Raw genomic sequence first — 17,843 nt, forward strand, 5'->3', positions numbered from 1 at the left:
AATTACCAGCAAACTGCCTGAACAAGAGCTGAAATGCTTTTCCCTGACTGTCAGGAGCACAACACCCACTGATGAGTCAGGAGAGGAAGAGCTCCTGCTTCACGGGAGAGGGTATCGGGGGAAAGGAAGGGGAGAAGACGGGGAAGAATAGCTGCCAGAGAGTTGTGGAATAAATGACATTTGTTTAAAGACACATTAGAAGATTAATGATGGGAGTTAAACTATGAAAGCAACAGGGCCTAAGTGTACTATTAATGGAACCCATTTTCTTTGCCATCTCCTGCAGGAACTCTTTGTAAGTACAGAAGGGGGAAAATCACTTTACAGTAATAACTGTTATTTATATAAGAGAACAACATTGGATGTATCAAAATGTGAGGTTTCAAGGTAATAACTGGACCCTCACAATCATTGTTATCCATTTAAAAGGCAATTTCTGTGATGGTGAATAGATGGAGGAAATAGCCCCAATCCCACAACTGATCGTAAACGAGGTTTATTTTATTATTATTGTTATTAGTCAGTTCCCAATCTGGTGAGATTGTGTTAAGAAAAAGGGAAAAGACTGGAAGAGATGAAGGAGGAATCATCCTTGCAGAATTTTTTGGGACCGTTTGATGGGCTCATTAGTGACTTGGGGCCTCATCTTGGCTCCCTCCAGTCGGTCAAATGTCCCATTGCAGCATCGTTGACTCACATCTCATAAAGAGCAGCAAGCAAACAGATGACTTGATCTTGTAGCCTCAGAGAACTGCTCCTGTTCTCCACCTGTAATTCACACTGGTGGAAGGTGGTGTTGCAAGTATAGGGTCAATTAATAGTGCAAGCTGAGAGGATAAGGATGGCTGTAGTCAGTGATTGTCTCTTCTGGGCCATGGACCACAGGGGTTGTGCTGGCAGGTCAGCTCAAGCTCAGGCTGTGTTTGGGTACAGCTCAGGTGAGCAGACTGTGGCTCTGCTCCATGCACAGAAAATCTGTTCTGCACAAAGCATGAGCCCAGCTCTTCTGCAGGAATCAGGACAGAATCATGAATGATTCATGAGGAGGGGCTGGGGGTAGCAAGGAAGGATGATAATAATATTCTCCATGTGGTCAAAATATAACAATAATTTGACCAGCTCTAATTTTTAATAACCACTGGGTTTGTGAGCAGATGTGATAGATGAGCTTGAGCAAACCATAGCCTCCCAAGCTGGCTTTTCACTTCAGAGCAGCAAGGCTGCTCTCTGAAAAACTAGAGCTCTGTAAACCTTGTCAGACTGTGGGAGGAAGGAGCAGAAAGTTGAAAAAGAGGGGAGAAAGGGTCTGTCCTGTTTTTATAGTACTCCGATTAGAATAAGTGTCAGACATGAGCCTCAATTCATCCCAGTTCAGAGCAGTGCTTGAATGGGAATTTTATATTTAAACCTCAAGTCTCACCGAGTGAAGTCTTTTATAAGGGCCAGGGGTTTTCCCCTTCAAGTCTGCGTGCATGGCATTATCTTGAGCGTGGAGCCTCAGACTGTGATGCACGAAGTAAGAGGCGTGGCAAGGGGGGGTGATGGTGGGGGAGGTCTGGGTGTTTGATGGTGAGATAGCAGTTTGCTGTCCCGGAGGTGGCCCTGGACATCTCTCATGTTGGAAGAGGCTGGGGAGGATGATAAAGCAGCCCTGTTTCTGCAGGCAAGTTCTGCTAGCTGGGATAATGAAAAAGAATTGGATCCGTGAGGGCAGCTGACACAGCTCGCGGTCTCTAAGATGTTTTCAGTGTTGTGTTAAGACGCCTTTTACAGACTTTGAGAACTACAGGGAATGTGGTGCCGCCTGCGGCTGGCAACCATAACTCTTCGTGTGACAGCAGCAAGAGCAAACCCCCAGCAGAGGAGCCTGGACCACCCACTGAAACGCAAGCTGGTCCCAGACTTCTCATGGTTGGAGGGTGCCTTGGCAAGAGCCCCTGTCCTGCCCTTCCCTCCGGTGTGTGCTTGGGCTCGCAAGTGTTGATATGTCTGTATTCAGCTCTTGCAGGTATCCTCATTAAGGTGGTTGAAAGTAGGAGGATTTAACGATCTGAACCATGACTTTAATTAATCAGCATAAATGTTGCTTATTTATAACATAAACCAGAGCCTATGGATAACTCTGTTGTTTAATTAAGTTTATCGCTGTGAACCTGATCCAGTTCCTTGCTGCATTAATGTAATCCAGTATCCGCTCTAAGAAGCATCATAACGAACTACAAGGGATGTAATTCACTCCACTCATCCTCTGCTTTGCGAGTGTGGCTGGTTCTGGTATGTCTCATTCGTGACCCAGTGTGGGTACCGATTCCTCTCTGATCCCACCAGCCACGCCTGCCTTAGCGTGCTGCTGCTTCCAGCACGCCTAGCGCCTGGGAGCCTGCAGTAGCTTTTCCTTTGGGTTTCTTTCACCTTGTTAACTAAGGATTTTTGTGTCCAATTTAATTTAGTCCATGCAGCTGAGCTTTTTCTTCGTCCTTGCCTTTTGCTTTCTTTTCTTCCTCTTCTCTCAGCCTTTCCCGTTTCTGTGTAGCGTGTTTAAAACTTTTCCGCGTTGCACAGATGTAGGGGAATCTGTAATGAGCTCCCAAGCTGAAAGCAAAAGCTGTTTGCCTAAAAGTTGTTCTTTACCTACATTGAAGAGCATTGTACTAGAAACCTCAGAGATTCTTTGGGAAAAGTTTGAGTAACTTTTAAGGATTTTGTGGTTATTTTCTGTTGTGCCAAGGATTCTCCAGGCAATGTTTGTCACCCCACATAGGGATGGTCTCCAGAAGATGGTAAGACAGATTGCTTCGAGCGGCGATGTTACTGTGCATCACTTCAGTCACTTAGGTCTCTGTAGGTCCCTTCTCTCAAAAAGTAATCTAACAACAAAGTGGGGCTGCTTTTTTTTCCCCAACAAGAGCATCCACCTGAGAGTTTAATGTGCCGTAACTGGTGCACATTACCTTCAGATCTTAATTAATTTCGATTTTCCTGAGTATCTGTATGTTTCTGGACCTCTTCAAAATGGGCATGGTAGTGTTTCTTTGCTTCGTGGAGGTGTCGTGAGGATAAGTAGTTGCGAAACTCACAGGTTGTGTTAGAGATGGAGGGGTTTGCAGGAGGTGCCAGTGCTCAAGGCAGAAGATGGGCCTCTGGCAATCCCAGTGGCGTGACTGAGCTGGTTCAGCTCTAAGTGTCACAAGGCACCATTTGGCTTGGGCACTGAAGTCCTACGGTCACACGTCCAGCTGCAGTGCGGATTCAGTGCAAGGCAGGTGGGCACAGGTGCTGATTTGGGGTTGAACGGGAGCCACTCTGTACACAAGCAAAGAAAGAAAAAGCAGTTCTTTCCCAGTTAACACATCATCATTTTCTTAGCAAAAAAATGTACAAACTGGGATTAATTAGCGGTTTGCTGCTAAAATGGATGGAAATTAAGGGAAAACCATGTCAGAGTCCAGGGAAAAGAACATTCCTGTTTTGTTTTCCCATCCAGAAGGCAGGGGAAGAAGTCATCGGGGAAAAAAAAGCAGTGAGCAGAGCACACTAAAGAGGAAAGGCAGGAAGACATTAAAGTAACCTATTAAATTGCTGAAGGCTGAGTGGCAAAAAATAAATAAATAGAGTCTGTGTAGATTGATGGATATTGGATCTGAAGGGCTTCCACATCTGGTGTGGCAGCTCTTTAGCATCTAATTTCAGTGTGACTCAGCAGGAAAAGTTGTTTGTTCTAACAGTAAAGCAAAGAGAAGAAAACAATCCTGAGGCACGTCAGCGAAGGGCTCGCATGTCATTGTTTTGTAATTGGATCAAACTCTTTCATGCTATTTAATACATCTGGATCTTCTGCGATAGGGGTGAGGCTTCCAATGTCACCCTTTCCCACCCTTGTTCATCTTCTACTCAGCTTCTCTGTGATCACCTCCTACTCTTAGGCCCCACTCTCTTCCTTGGAGAGGGACCACTGCAGGACCCCAGGCAGTGAGGTTTCCTATGGGGCATAGAGACCAGTGACTCTAAAGTCCAGCTTGTTAGGGACAAAGTTTCAGTGTCTGTAAGTAAAAAGGCTAAGGTGCTAAACAAGGGTTTCTGAAGTCTCTTGGTGTATTAAACTCAGTTTATTTGCCATGTGGTCTTGCAAAACCTTGAGGAGTTGCTTTATCTCTCTGTGCCTCTGTTCTTCATCCATCATAAGAGAACGAAAGTCATTCCACCCATCATTTTTCTGTCTTCTATCTTTAAAGGAACTGTCATATCTGGTGTCTACATCCAGCATGGTAGGTCCTTGTCCTTGGATCCATCTTTTAGAGATTTGTAATAGTAGCAATGGTTGATGATTTGTAGTGAGTACAGAACTGGTGCAGAATACCTCTAAGCTCTCCATATTAGTGAGAGCAAAACCCGAGACCCTGTCGCTACTGCAATTTTTGTCCCCTTCTCACCTTGACACTGGGGATATGTCCAAGGCTATTTGCTATCTCTGTGTATGCGATTAATCAGCTGGTGGGGGGAAGCCTGGAACTGGGGCCTGGCACTTACGTACTCCATCATTTGGTCTAAGCTCTGCATCCTCCGCAATGCACTGGTGTGTGCCAGCCTGGGAGGAATCGGCAAGTGGTGCCAAAGCCCTCACATCCTTGGAACAGGGAAATGCTGAAAGAAGAGCAAATGCACTGTAAATGCTACGATCCCAGGAAGGCTTAAGAGCAAAATGGTCACTAAAGGCCCAGCTTACATAAATGGAAATCCACTGGCTTTAGAGGAGCCCCAAATTCCTTTAATCCGGAAGCATGCTGGAGGTTCAAGCAATGGCTCCCTCTGCAAGAGGCAAAGTGTCAGCTTTGGAAATATTGCTCTCCTTACATCATTGTCAATCAGTAAATCCTAAAGCATTGCTGAGAGTTGCGTGTATGCTGGAATAGCCTTGGCTGCCACTGAAACACAGCCGCCTCTGGGGATGGAGCTCTGGGCTTTTGTGGTCATCTGTCTTGTCGGTACAGAAGGGGCTTATTGTGGGTGTGACAGCAGGAGAGCATCCTGCGTCGTCCAGGGCTCTGCAGCGGTTTCCTTTCTGCCTCCCCATCCTGTGGCTGCTGCCTGCTCTCAAACGCAGAGTCCCACCGCTGCATTGTGCATTGCCATCCCTCAAATCTATGATTATAACTATAAATCCTAATGGACTTTCCCCATTTGTTTTTTGGCACTTTTTTTTTTTTTAGCTTAGAATTTTACACATTGTTTCTTCCTTCCTCATTCTTTTTGTTTGCCTGGAAGTGGCACTTGGGCTTTGTGTGGTTATTTTTCTTGTACTTATACTCTCTACTGACTTAATTAAGTTCTTGCTTGTTTCCTGGTCTTGCCAAGTTTACTGGCCCCACCAGGGCTTCCCAGTGCTCTCCTCCTAAAAACCACAGCTGCTGCCAGTCCAGCTGCCACCTGAGACCATGAAAATGGGCAGAAAAACTTCCTCTTGAAATTCAACTTGACATTATTGAAACAAAAGACAGGCAGGAAAACGATGTTCCCAACTTTGGACAGTGGTTTTAGGCTGGTTTCCTGAGAAAATAAGATTTAGGCTTTTAGAGTGATCTTGTGTGGGTAAGTGTCCATCCAGTAGCTTGAATTTTGTGGCAAACGGCAGTCCAGCTTGACAGATAGGCTTCACAGAGATGTAGAAAATCTGCGCTAGAGAGCACTGTTGTGAATACCTCCTGCTGTGAGCAAAGCCTCAGGGAAACAAAAACGCATCCCACCACACCACGTACGCACATGCAGAAACAGGCTCTTGGTGGCTGGAATTGCCTGTTCTCTTGCTGGAAGATTTCTGACACCCCCAGAAGGCTCTTCCCTCCTGGTACCCATTTGCTTCCGTGTGCCTTTGGCAGCAACATCCCTGGACAGTGTCCGTGGCTCTTGGGATGCTTTGAGTGAAAGGTGTCCCTCTGTGCCTTCCTGTCATTCTATTTTTAGCATTACACCTTCAAATCCTTCCCTTTTCTGTCCGCAAAACCCTGTCCACGTGAGATGGAGAGCCCTTCTTCTTCATTCTTCCAACCTGTCCTGCTGGAGCCCTCGCACATCCCTTTCTTTCAGAGCCGTAATCTTTTATTCCCTGCCTCAGCCCTGACCTTTACACCTCAGGAAGGTTAAAACAGTCATTCCTCCTCCCTGCTTTTCTCTCCTCGTTTTTGGGAAGTCTCTTGACAGTCTTTTCAGGGGATTAAGTAGGATTTGTCTGGTTGCAAACACACTATTTGAATTCACAGATCAGGACTTTACCCGTAGCTGCAGCGTGCCTCAAGTCTGCGGCTGTGGAAGCCCGTAGGAGTTTCCCTGTTGGCTTTAAAGGCCCTCAGTTTGCTGCCCTGCTTTTGTACGAGAGGCTGGCTTCAGATGGCATTAGCCAGCTCTGGTCAGGGCATTTCCATTTCAGACCCCTTCCCTGTCCCTTCATGCTCTTTCGCTTCGGTCTTCGTGCGGAGGTTGTTTGCTGGCCGCCTTGTAGCGAAATTTGTATTCGGAAAAGCAGGTGATCTTTGTCGGAAGAGCGGGACCTTGTCTCATTAGTGTGTTTTCCTCTCCACACGTGAAGCAAGGGGCTGAGAGGCGAGATGAGAGTCATCTTGCAGATGCCTGCTTTCAGAATGGCAGCTGGCGTGGGGTTCCCCCTCCCGCCCCATTTTGGACATGAACAGCCATCTCCGTTTCGGGTCGGTGTGTGCGGAGGAGGGAAGCGGAGGCTGGCAGTGCTTTTCCTGCCTGGACCACAGGGATGGTGTTTGCTGGGGCGCAAAGATGAGCTGCCCCCACTGAGGTGGCATCCCGGCACTGTGACAGGTCGTCACCTTGGCAGGCTGAGGGAGGACGAGCGGGGAAGTGTGACAGCGTTCTCTGTCTTCCTGGAAACTCCTGGTCTCAGAGAACGCTATTCTGATTTTATGTACACAAAGCAATTATTGAAGAAGAGAAAAGAGAGGTTGTGTTTCAAGCAGTAGGAACTGAAGCCCTCAGCTGTTTGTATCATGTCTCCCCTTCTCTCTCTCTCTCCCCCCTGAATTCACTCTCTCTGGATAGCAGAAATGAGAGGGAAGCGCCATTTAAATGCAGATTTCAAATGTTGGCCAAGAGCAATAAATAGCCCTCTGCTACACTGATCAGACAAACATTATCAAGTCTCTTTGTGAAGGAGGGTTTATGTTTTTAGATTTTCTTTTTCCTTGATGAGATCCTCTTTCCTCTCAGAGTAATAGCATATTGACGACTTTTTATTTTATTTTTAAGCAGCGCTTCAGAGATTATAATGGAAACACAATCCCACCTGTTTCTCCACTGGAGCTATACTTGACAGCCCTGTAATGAGGAAGTCTGCAAATTTCTTATCATTTACTGTATAGACAGCCTGAAGGGTTGATATCGTATTCAGCAGAGGTGAAGTGTGCAAAGTAAGAGAATCCTGCAACCGTTTTCAATCAAATTCCCCCTTGAATCAGGAGCCTTGTGGTTTTGGAGGCAGTTTGGGGTTAATGAAGCTAAGAGCAGCTGCAGGTGGGTCTCTGCTGATAAGGTTTGTGCAGGTGGTCGGGGAGCAGCCGGCAGGAGCAGGGGGACATGCGAAGGTCTGGGGTGATTCCCCCACATCCCAGGGCATCTCCCGAGGCTGGAATTCCCGAGCAGGACATCGGCGCTAAAGAGCAGTATTTTTTTCTGGTGTGCCTTTGATCTGAAGGGTTCCTGGCTTTGAGACATAAGGACTGATCAGCTCCAGTGGTAGGTGTTGCATTTCAACGTGTCTAAACCTGCTTGAACTGAGGTTACAGTTCTTAATTTGAGAGTCCATTCATCACGTAAACGTAGAGGATCTGAGGACTGTGTTTATGGTATAAATAAGAAAAGGTTGTAGGTGTGATCTTAACCTGTCAGAGGAGGCACTGGAGAAATATTGCGGATGGCTTTATATCTTTTTAACTTGGAGGGACAGGTTATGAGCGGTGAAATACCATCTTTACTAAGCCAGCGCTTTGCTAACTCTACGTCATCAAGAGATGACTTGAGATGGCAATTGGGTTTCTGGGTATGGCTTTACATCTCAGTGGTATGGAAAGCATCCGAGAAAATGTAACGAATCTGAATAAAGTTAACAGGGAAAGGTCAGCTGAACACTGTTTGTTGTAGCAGTATATAAACCTCCTGGTAACATCTGTTCCCTGTTACTGTTATAAAAATGCTACTTCATTAGATCTTGGTTGGATCATGAATTAAGTAGTGATATGTAGTAAAACTTGCAATCATACTAGGCTTGTCAGAGTGCATATGTTGTGAATCTGGCTGGTGGCGGGCAGCACTCTGGGGAGCCACATGGCTTGGGGGAATGGGAGAAAGGGAGGCTTTCTGCTTTTTTAGCACTGGTTGAAACCCAACTGAGGGCAGAAAGGATTCGATTTCAGCATTGTCTGTAAACTGGCTGGTGCACTTAATAGGATGAGTTGCCGAGTCTCAGCCCAGCTCCAGGAAGACAGCTGTCTCCATCGCTGAAAGCACACAAGCTGACAGCACCGCCTGTCCCCCGACTCGCTGTTTCGGCGAAAAGGAGTAGGACTGAAATGTTCGGGGTGAGAAATGAATGTCCTTCCTCTTCCTGGAGAAGTTTCTCCAGGGTAAGAGGAGAAAAGACAGAGCATCTGCCTTTCATACTGCTGCGGCTCTGCTGTGCTTGAGTGGAGTGAAAATGCTGCGCGCAGATGCCACCCCCCAGCTGTCCCTCTGCATGGGGCAGCACGTGCTGTGGGGCCGATGGAGCCTAAGGAAGCTGTGTCTCTGGGGAGCCCCTTGTCTATGCACTATGTCCCATGGGCTGTGTCTCGGCAGGGCAGGGCTTAGACCGAGTGCGCACTAACACACGTGCACACAGGTGCGAGCACACACACTCCCGCATATCGTCAGAGAGCCCCAACTCCGTCCCCCCCGTCCCCCATCGTGTCTGCCTGCCTCCAAGGGCTGGAACATCACTGAGGTGAGGGCAACCCGTGGGGAAGTTACTGAAATCTGTTTTTCTCAAAGGGCACTGTCATGTCATCTTGCATTTCTTTGGCTACCAGTAATACCGTTTTTTTCTGGTTCTTGCTGTTAAATCATTGAGTGTTGCATTTGAAATTTGTGCTTGATGAAAATTTGCAATTGAAGTCACCTGTTTCTCAAATCTTGAGCAACTTGTAACCCAGCTATTTTCATTGCATACCCAAAGCAATAATCTCTTCTGGTTTGTAGCCTCTTGGGTTTGTGGGGTTTGTGTGAAGAGTACGGAAAACCTGTGTATATTGAGTAAAAAAAGCATTATTACTATATAAAGGATGTTTATCTATCAAGATTGCAACATCCCATGGGAAAAGATGTTCCAGCCAGTTCTTCTTGAGAAAAGCTCAGCCTCTGCCAGTCCTTGCTGCCTTCGCTTGAAGCTGTTTGAGTCTCAGTCCCTGTGAAATCCTAAGCAGCCCTGAACTGGGCATCACAGACCCAGGTGCTCCCGAATCCCTCTGAAATATTTTTCTCATAATTCACAGAGAAGGCAGTCTAGATTGGAGACACTTATTATGATGGGGAAGATAGAAGTGATTTTTGAGGCCAACAAAGTTCAAAGACTTTGCTGTAAGTTTTCAGGATTAAAGATTTACTTGATGCAGCTTCCCATATTTAATAGACAGGAATAGATGAAAGGGAATTTCTATAAAGATTTTCGTTCATACTTAATGATACCACTATTAGATGAGCTTTGGCACTGTGTCCCAAGACATGAAGTTTTAAAACCAACCTTTTTTAAACATTAAATGACCTTTTTCATCGGGTAGCTTTAATAAATAAAGATTAGTTCAGCCTCATTACCTAGTCTGTTCTGGGGGATGGTTTAATATTTGGTAAAACTAACTAGTCTCCCAAAATGCAAGTGAATAAATTTTGCTGCTTTTCTATATACAAGCCCTGCAGGGAGCTAGGAAGGGTAATGTAGTTTGATTAGTGGCTGGGCTCTAGGAGTGCCACCGCCACCTCCATCCCGGGATTTAGGCTGTCCGGTTGTGTTCCTTTCTTTTCCAAAACTTGCTGTGGGCACTTTCCCCTTCCTCATGTATTTGCTCCCAAGGTGGACTGCAAAGTTGAAATTCAGTCAGAGCTAGGGAAAAGAGGGTTTTATTTGGGTTTTTTGTTGGTGATTTTTTTTTTTTTCCTCAGTTGCAGGGAAGTTTTCAAGATTTCCAAAAACAAAAATGGAAAATCCCATCCTGCATAGAGACAAAATGTATTTGTGCAAACATTTATGCCTAGGTGGCCTGAGGAAAATACTTGATATGCTTTGGTTTTGAGTCTTTTGTTTCTAAAATGTATTTAACTATACATTAGCGGAAATGAATTTTGTTTGAAAACACAATTGAAGAATACACTTGAAAAAGGTGTCCGGTTTAGTTTATTTTGAAGCTTTAAAATAGAAAATAATGAATCTAAGAATGCTGACGTACACTCTTCCACCACTGATCTTTAATTTTGCTATGTCAGCACCTGGAATGTAAAAAGCATTTTGTGATGTTCATCAGATCCAGTACATTGCTTTACCCTTTCCTGGAAACACAGCAATAGTGAAAAGTTTACACCCATCAGACAGTTTTGTGTTTGAGAAAGTGAGGCCTGGCCAGAAGTTTCTCCTCTGTCTGCTGACGCTTTCCTAGAGAAGCAGGGAGTTGAGCAAGCTGCTTCTTGGGGCACTTTAGTATCCCAGCTTCTTTTTAATTAAGAGCAGTCACCAGCCATATCGATGTCTTGAAAAGCTGTGATCCGTGCTCCTGGCCTTAGAGGAAAGCACAACCTTTTTTCTTCCATAATGAGATTAAGATTAACTGCCCGAGCTTTGCAGATAATGATGGTGCTCGCGTGTTAGCAGAGCAGAGGAGATGGTGTCGCCTGAAGGACTGGGAATGTTCGCCAAGACATCTGTGCGTATCGTAGAAGTATGGCTGTTTGTTTCTTTAGCAGTACTTAGTTCAGTTTAGCTCCCATAAAACTGGGGAAAAAGTAGGAAGAGAACGAGTTCTTGAATGGATATCATTAGGATATGAAGTAAATCAGGTTAGTATGGACCAACTTTGCTTCACCGCTGGATTTGGTATGCGGTTGCCTTCCACAGCTGGAGCTAGGGCAGGACTGGGAAACAGAGATGCTCCGCAGTTTTGTTGTGAGAGAAGGGATCCCACTGGGACAAGCATAGCAAGGCTGAGAGAAGAGCCCTTGTGAAATGTGATTCGAGTTGGTGGTTGGGCTGTGCTTTGAGATTTGGGTGGGTTCAAAGCAGGTCTCAGGGGCAGGAAAGCCCAAGTAAAAGGAGCCTGAACTCAAGACAGGTTTATTTATTGGGCCGGGCTGTGCTGGAGGTTCTGTGTGTTGGTGGCAATGAAGTGTGGTCAGTGCCCACGCACTGGGGGAGCAATGAGGACCTCCAAAGCATAAACTATCTCTCTGAGGAATGTGTTCAGTCCCACCTACGGCACAACATCACTGTGCTTCTTTTCACAGTGGTCCCAGTTAGCTGTGTCTTCAAAATGTGTGTATCCTTGGACTCTCCTCTCAGCTCTTGCTCTCAGGGAGGCGGGATACCTCCTGTTTATAGCCCATGTGCTTTACTGCAGCTGCCAGCTGATTTACATGTTTCACTCTGTTTTTTCCTATCTAAACAAAACCCACAAACAAACTAAACCCGCCACAGCACAATGATATGTTTCAAAGCTTCAACAAGGCACCCAGCTGCTGTAGTTCGTTCCATGTTTCCCTGACACACAAACTAGCAGAGCCCCTCTAATCCCTGCTTTGCCAACCTACGTGGTGCAGGACCTGATTCAGCTGCGCCTCCATCTTCTCCTGAGCAGTTCTGAATGGCATCGGTCCCATTGGAGTGGTTTTTGGAAAGGGAAGATAAGCATTGGTGCCTTTTTAATATACACAACAAAACTCGATGCTACTCTTCCCCAGGTACGACTGAAGAGCTGCAGTCTGGGAGGAGACCTCCTATTAGCTAGGATAAACCCACTGAGGTGCAGGCATCGTGCCAGCTCGTAATGAAACGCTGTGATTAATGTTCCACTCCAGTTTCTTCTTGCCTTCCGTCAAGAAAATAAAAATAATACCCTACACTATCTCCCTCTGCCTAACGCAGATTTGAGTGGGCAGGCCCAGGAGCTGAGTTCAAGAGTCAAGTGCTTTCTGTTTGAAAAATATTTGTCCCTTCCCACCCACGGCTGCCCACGTGCTTCCTGAAATATTCCAGCTCTCAGCACCGTTACCAACGCTTTCTCGAACGAGCGAACCGAGGCTATCTGGGGACGTTCTTCCTCTGTCGGGATGCGAGGCAGTGCCCGGATCCGGGCTGCTGGGTGCTGCACAGCTGGATATCCCTCTCTGGGAGCACCCGTAGCGAGCAGCGGGTGCTGGTGCTGCCGTGGGTGCCGCCAGGACCCCAGCAGTGTGGGCGGCCGTGTCGTGCTGCAGCGAGCCGGCAGGTAAAGCAGCCGCTGCTGCAAAGATTTTGCCGCCCACGTGTCTGGCAAGACCCAGGAGGTGGGCGAAGCGGCGGGAAAGGCCGCGTGTGGGAGGGAGAATGGATAGATGGATGGATGCGCTAACAATAGCAGCGGCAGGAGCAGAAGTGCCAACGCGGCGGCTGCTTGTGTGGCAGCGGAGATCCCGAAAAGGGGATGGGGATGGGGGAGTTGCATGGAGCTGGGCCGGGTCCCTGCCAAGCCTAACCGCTGCCAATGCCTTTGCTCCCGCAGCTGCCATCCTGGATGACCCCATGGAGTGCAGCAGAGGGGAGAGGCTCTCCATCACCCTGGCCAAGAACCGCATCAACCGTGCACCCGAGCGGGTGGGGAAAGCCAAAGTGGAGGTGGACATTTTTGAGCTGCTGCGAGACAGCGAGTATGAGACAGCAGAAACCAGTAAGTATGCCTCCACGTAGCTGGTCCTTCCCCAGTTCTTCTCTCCGCCGGTTTGCAGGAGGTGTCTGCTTGCTCCAGGGGATAATTGTGTGATAGTCAAGGAAGGGTACAAAGGGTAAAAAGTACCTCTCGGCTCCTCTGTCAACACTTTGAAAGATTAACACATGCTTCCATGGAATTTTGGTGTAGGAGTTGGGTACGGTCTGGATGCGGGTGCAGCATCCCTTCGGGAGGTGCCTGGCACCTTTACCAGCAGCACTCGCCGTGTGTTCAGCGCCAGCCACATGTTCACATTGGCTCCGGGGTGCATCCGCCACAGCGGCACAGTGGCACGTAAGCAGAGGTTGGGCTTGGAGGGCGAGTGCTGGGACCAGTTTTCATTTGAGGGTTTAGCGTGGTGTTGTGAGGTGAGCTGTGGCGTGGACTGAGAGGATCTAGGTCCCCGATAAGCTTTGCCGCCACTCAGCTCAGTGACTTGGGACAAATTATTTTCTTTAATCTGTGTGTCAATAACCAGAAGTAATGATACAGGAGGCGATGCTCTTTTGTAAAGTACTTAATGGTGTGCAAATAAGAGACTCTGGGCAAGTTCAGCGCAATTAAGTTATTTTTAAAACCCCACGGAACACAGTTTGTCAGCAAACATGATAGCTCTTTCAGTGCTTTAGATTGGCAGTGGATTTGTTTACACAAAGTGAAGTTTTCAAGTGATGTTTAAAATCATGTGGATTAAAAAGAGCTGATTTTGAAAGAGCAGTATACTTCCCATTTTGCTTTAAAGTCGCTTAATACAAACTGGTCTCTACTAGACGTGTTCCTCTAGATGCCCAACATATCAACCCCATGCTGATGAATAAAAAAGGAATTGATGGTCAGTGTCCCACAGACCTCTCAGGACCTTGAGTGAAAGAAACCCAAAAGATCTAGAATAGCTTCTTCCGGTAAGAGGGAAAATCCTTTGGAATGGATAGCTTCCCTTTAGAATAATTTTTAAGATGACCTTTAGAGTTCAGGGGAGGACTGTAATTTTTTATTACAAGCTGGCTTGAAAAAGCTGGAGAAATAATTTTAAATAATAGGGATTTTGACTCTTTTCCCTTTGGTTCTCTGTTCCAAGCTTGTACAGTCTGCAGGGTATCCCCGAAAGGCGTGGTGGTACGTTGTGGTCTAGAGCAGGCTGTTTTTTCACATAGCTCTGGTCCTTATTCTGCACAGCACTGAGCATCCCTGTGCCTGGGCGACCCCGTGGTACCCAGCGCTGGTGAGGAGCAGGTCTCTGGGTAACTGTCAGAACGAGCTCAATAGGCCTGCGAGATCAGCAGATCGCTCCTTCATTTCCTGAATTAGCATTTGCATTATTTATAGAAGCGTTCAGTTAATAAAGTGCATTTCAGCAAGTACCTGTATGTCTATTTATAGAGCCTGTCACCCACGAGGCAGTCTAGATTAAGATGATCACACACGGCATCACAGGGAGTGTTTAAAACAGCAGTTCTTTGCCTTTTTGGACCCCTTATCTCTTTTAACTTTTTTTTGGTCTTTCCCATCTGTTCGGGGTTGCGCACATCCTGCTTTACCCTCCTTTGGCACAGCAATAGGGCAAATCCAGTCTGACTGGCCAGGTCACGCACAAGGGATGGGGGCTGCTTGTGTTTCCAAGTCAGTTTGCCCCCAAAAGTATCCCAAATCTCTCAACGAGCCTCCTAGGAAATGAGAAGACTGCTTGCTTGCTTGAGCCTTCAATATCTTTGAAAGAACCAGCATTTTTAGTCCCATTCTTCTTCCTTCCTCATAAATCTTCTGCAGATAGCAGTGTGTCTGTTGTTTAACTTTGCTTGGGAAACAGGCTGGATTGCCGAGTGACCCCGGAGCTGCGGTGGAGATCGCCAGCGGGATTTCTTTCTCGCTTGCACCCCTGTAACACTGCTCAGAGATCTTTCTCTTGGAACATTTTTCAAGCAGCAGAATACTAATTTGCTGAGAATGAAGTATTATGCAAGAAATTGTTGATTTCGGCAAGCGTGGTGCGTGGGGAGAACATGGAAATGGGATAAGCGAGGAAGAGGCAATCTTCCATTTCAAATTTTTACCTCAGGGTGATTTTCATTGTTTTATTTTCTTTGGCTTACAGAATGTAAAAAGTAGAAATCAGAGCAAACTGATTTGATTTTGGTGAAGTGAATATTCACGTAATTTTGCAATATGTTATTTCCCTTTTCTTCAGAGGGAAAAATCTCTTGAAGCGTTTCTTATAAAAGGAAAAAATCTGGATTCTGCATGGCTCCGCTATTAGTGTCAGTGAAGTTATTCTTGATTTATACTGGTAGCAGAGGAGAATCAGATCCTTTAACTTAAATTTCAAGGCTTTCATGGCTTTCAAATGTCTGACTTCTCAGCTTTAATACGCACTGATATTTGTTATCACACGTAATATTAATAAAAGCAGTTTAGATGTTTTAACCTATGACTGCAAAGCTGTTATACATCTGTTTAATACTGTTCTCAAATTTCACGCCCTTTGAATCACCCAGAAATATCACAGCTAGCATGCTTAGCCGACTGATCTAGGAATGCTGTGATTACACCCCATCAGTGATATTCCACGTACAATTAGTGCTTCAAGAGAAGAAAGTCGTTTTGAGAGTTAGTTTTTATTTTAGTGTCGAACTATTTTTCTGTCTTTTTTTCCCCCTGACTGACTCAGGCATCTTACTATTAGGGGGCCACAAAATGACAATTGCTATAGCAGATAAAATATGAGTCAGTCTTATTCACATTCATGCATGGTTTGCCATTTCAGCTTTATATGTGAATGAAGACAAACATTGACTGTTCCTGTGTGCAACATCTGTAAAGTCCCGTGTTTTGAAATGAGTTTGCAGTGAAAGGTTATGGATAGAGCTTTTTTTGCCATTCTAAGTAAAGCCTGTTCTCTGTGTTTGATGTTTCAACTCCTTTTATGGAGATCGAAAGTGACTTGTTTAATCATATCTTTATCTAAAACACCTTATTCCTTTTGATGTCCAGGGAGGGACAGATTTTCTACTTGTCACCCTGTCCCCTATCGTCTTACCATTCTTTTAAGCATCTTTCTGTTGTTAATCCAAACATCTCGGGGCAAGTCAGCAGTCAGAGTGAGCGAGCAACTGGAGGATTTTTAGTTTTTATTTATTCACACCAATATTTTGAAGTGACTGATACGTCCATTCAGTGACATTGGCTCAAGTGTGCTATTAACTGTCCCACCATTTTTGTGGATCCTGTTGGATTTCACATTTAAGCCTTCCTCTGGTTGCGGGTTCCTGTTAAGAAGCATAAAGGATGCTGCAGGGAGCAGTGTTGGAGCCACGGCGCAGGATGCACCCTCTGTAACACCGTCTGCTTATGCACTTGGTGCTTTTTGTATGAGAATTCCAACCTGACCAGTCCCTGGCATTCAACACCCTCTGATATGTTTTGCAACCATGGAAATGTTGAGGTAATCGCATACCTTCCCTCCTCGTTTATTTTCAGTTAGAGGCAGGAGTCGTCTTTGCGTGCTGTTTGAAACCCTTGTATCAGGTATCTCTGCAGTGAAGGAGATGCTGTGTTTTGCGCTGTGGGTGGATGCTCTTACCAGAGCGCTTTGAGCGTGCTTTGAACAGGGAGAGTTCGTGGAAATGCTTGCCAAGTGCCCTGAGATCCCAGGAGGTGAAAGGCACTATCTGACCATGACTGAGTGAATGTACATACATACATAATGCAAGAGCTACTCATTTGTTGTGCTTTTTCATGTTCAAAAATAAGCACGTATTTCTATCTTCTTTTAAAACTTATCTTGCTGTTTCCTGAGTGTCCAGACCTCTAGTTAATTCCCAAATATACTTGTGGAAACTACTAAACATGGCCCTTTCTCACTCACGAGGCAGGGCAGACTAGTATGAAAGGAAGGCCACCGTTTTGCATTGCACATTGCACGTGCAGCTGAGCTGGCGTGAGGGCCACCTCCTTGCTCCAAACCGTAGCCTGTGCTGGGAGAGGGACAGGACACACTCACCCCACTCCTGCTTCTGGGCAAAGCCCATAACTGCGCAGGTAGGGGTACCATAGCAGGACATCTGAGCCACGCAAGCAGCAGAGGCAGAGAGGTCCGGGTACAAGTAGAAAGGCAGCAATTGTCCATTCACACCACCCAGGAGCTGCCCCCATGTGATGACAGGAGGGACCTGTCCTGCCTAAACCAGCGCAGGTCCCAGCAGAGAAGGGTGGACCCTGGGATGTTTCCTTTTCAAAGACTTATGTATTTTAAGAGTTTTGTTAAGAAATCTGTTTGCTAAGCCTGTTTCTTGTTTTTCTGTCCCACTGTCCTCAAGGATGTTACCTTGTCTAGTGGGAGGTGTCCTTGCCCAGGGCAGGGGGTTTGGAATTAGGTGATCTTTAAGGTCCCTTCCAACCCAAACCATTCTGTGATTTTACGATTCGATGTTAACTTAGTACAGCCGAGTGCAGGCAGTCCATAAAAATGCCTGGAATAGGAAGTTGGGCACATCTCAGGTCTTCAGATCAAGGATAGTCAGTAGTACCCACAACGCATCTCATGATAAAGAGGTTTTTAACATGGTGTCACTTCAACGTCCCGTATTTCTTGAGGTACTGAACTCTGAAAAACATAAAAAATGGACACGATCTTGGGCAGAGGTATCTGAGTCTGCAGCAATCAAAAATGTGTCCTGCACGGTATATAGCTTATGTGTCACTCGTGTTGAGGTATGAATAGACTTGAGCAGCAGGGGCTACACCAGTATCTGTGGTTACAGTTTGTGCAGTTATGGGGGATGAATTTTTGGTACAGAGCTGACATTTCTGCATCCCTGCAAGTGCTTGTCTGAATCCTCAGTGCCCACA

General features: G+C 46.2%; 1 protein-coding gene across 1 annotated transcript in view; it reads left to right on the forward strand.

Annotated features, from left to right (window-relative positions):
* Positions 1-17,843, forward strand: part of GRIK4 (glutamate ionotropic receptor kainate type subunit 4) — a 132,748-nt gene that overhangs the window by 43,898 nt on the left and 71,007 nt on the right. The window contains exon 2 of the mRNA XM_054223167.1: positions 12,795-12,959. Coding sequence (XP_054079142.1) covers positions 12,795-12,959 — 165 coding nt within the window. The remainder of the gene's footprint in view (positions 1-12,794; positions 12,960-17,843) is intronic.

The sequence above is a fragment of the Rissa tridactyla genome, chromosome 17 (genome assembly GCF_028500815.1).
Source record: "Rissa tridactyla isolate bRisTri1 chromosome 17, bRisTri1.patW.cur.20221130, whole genome shotgun sequence".
NCBI lineage: Eukaryota > Metazoa > Chordata > Aves > Charadriiformes > Laridae > Rissa > Rissa tridactyla.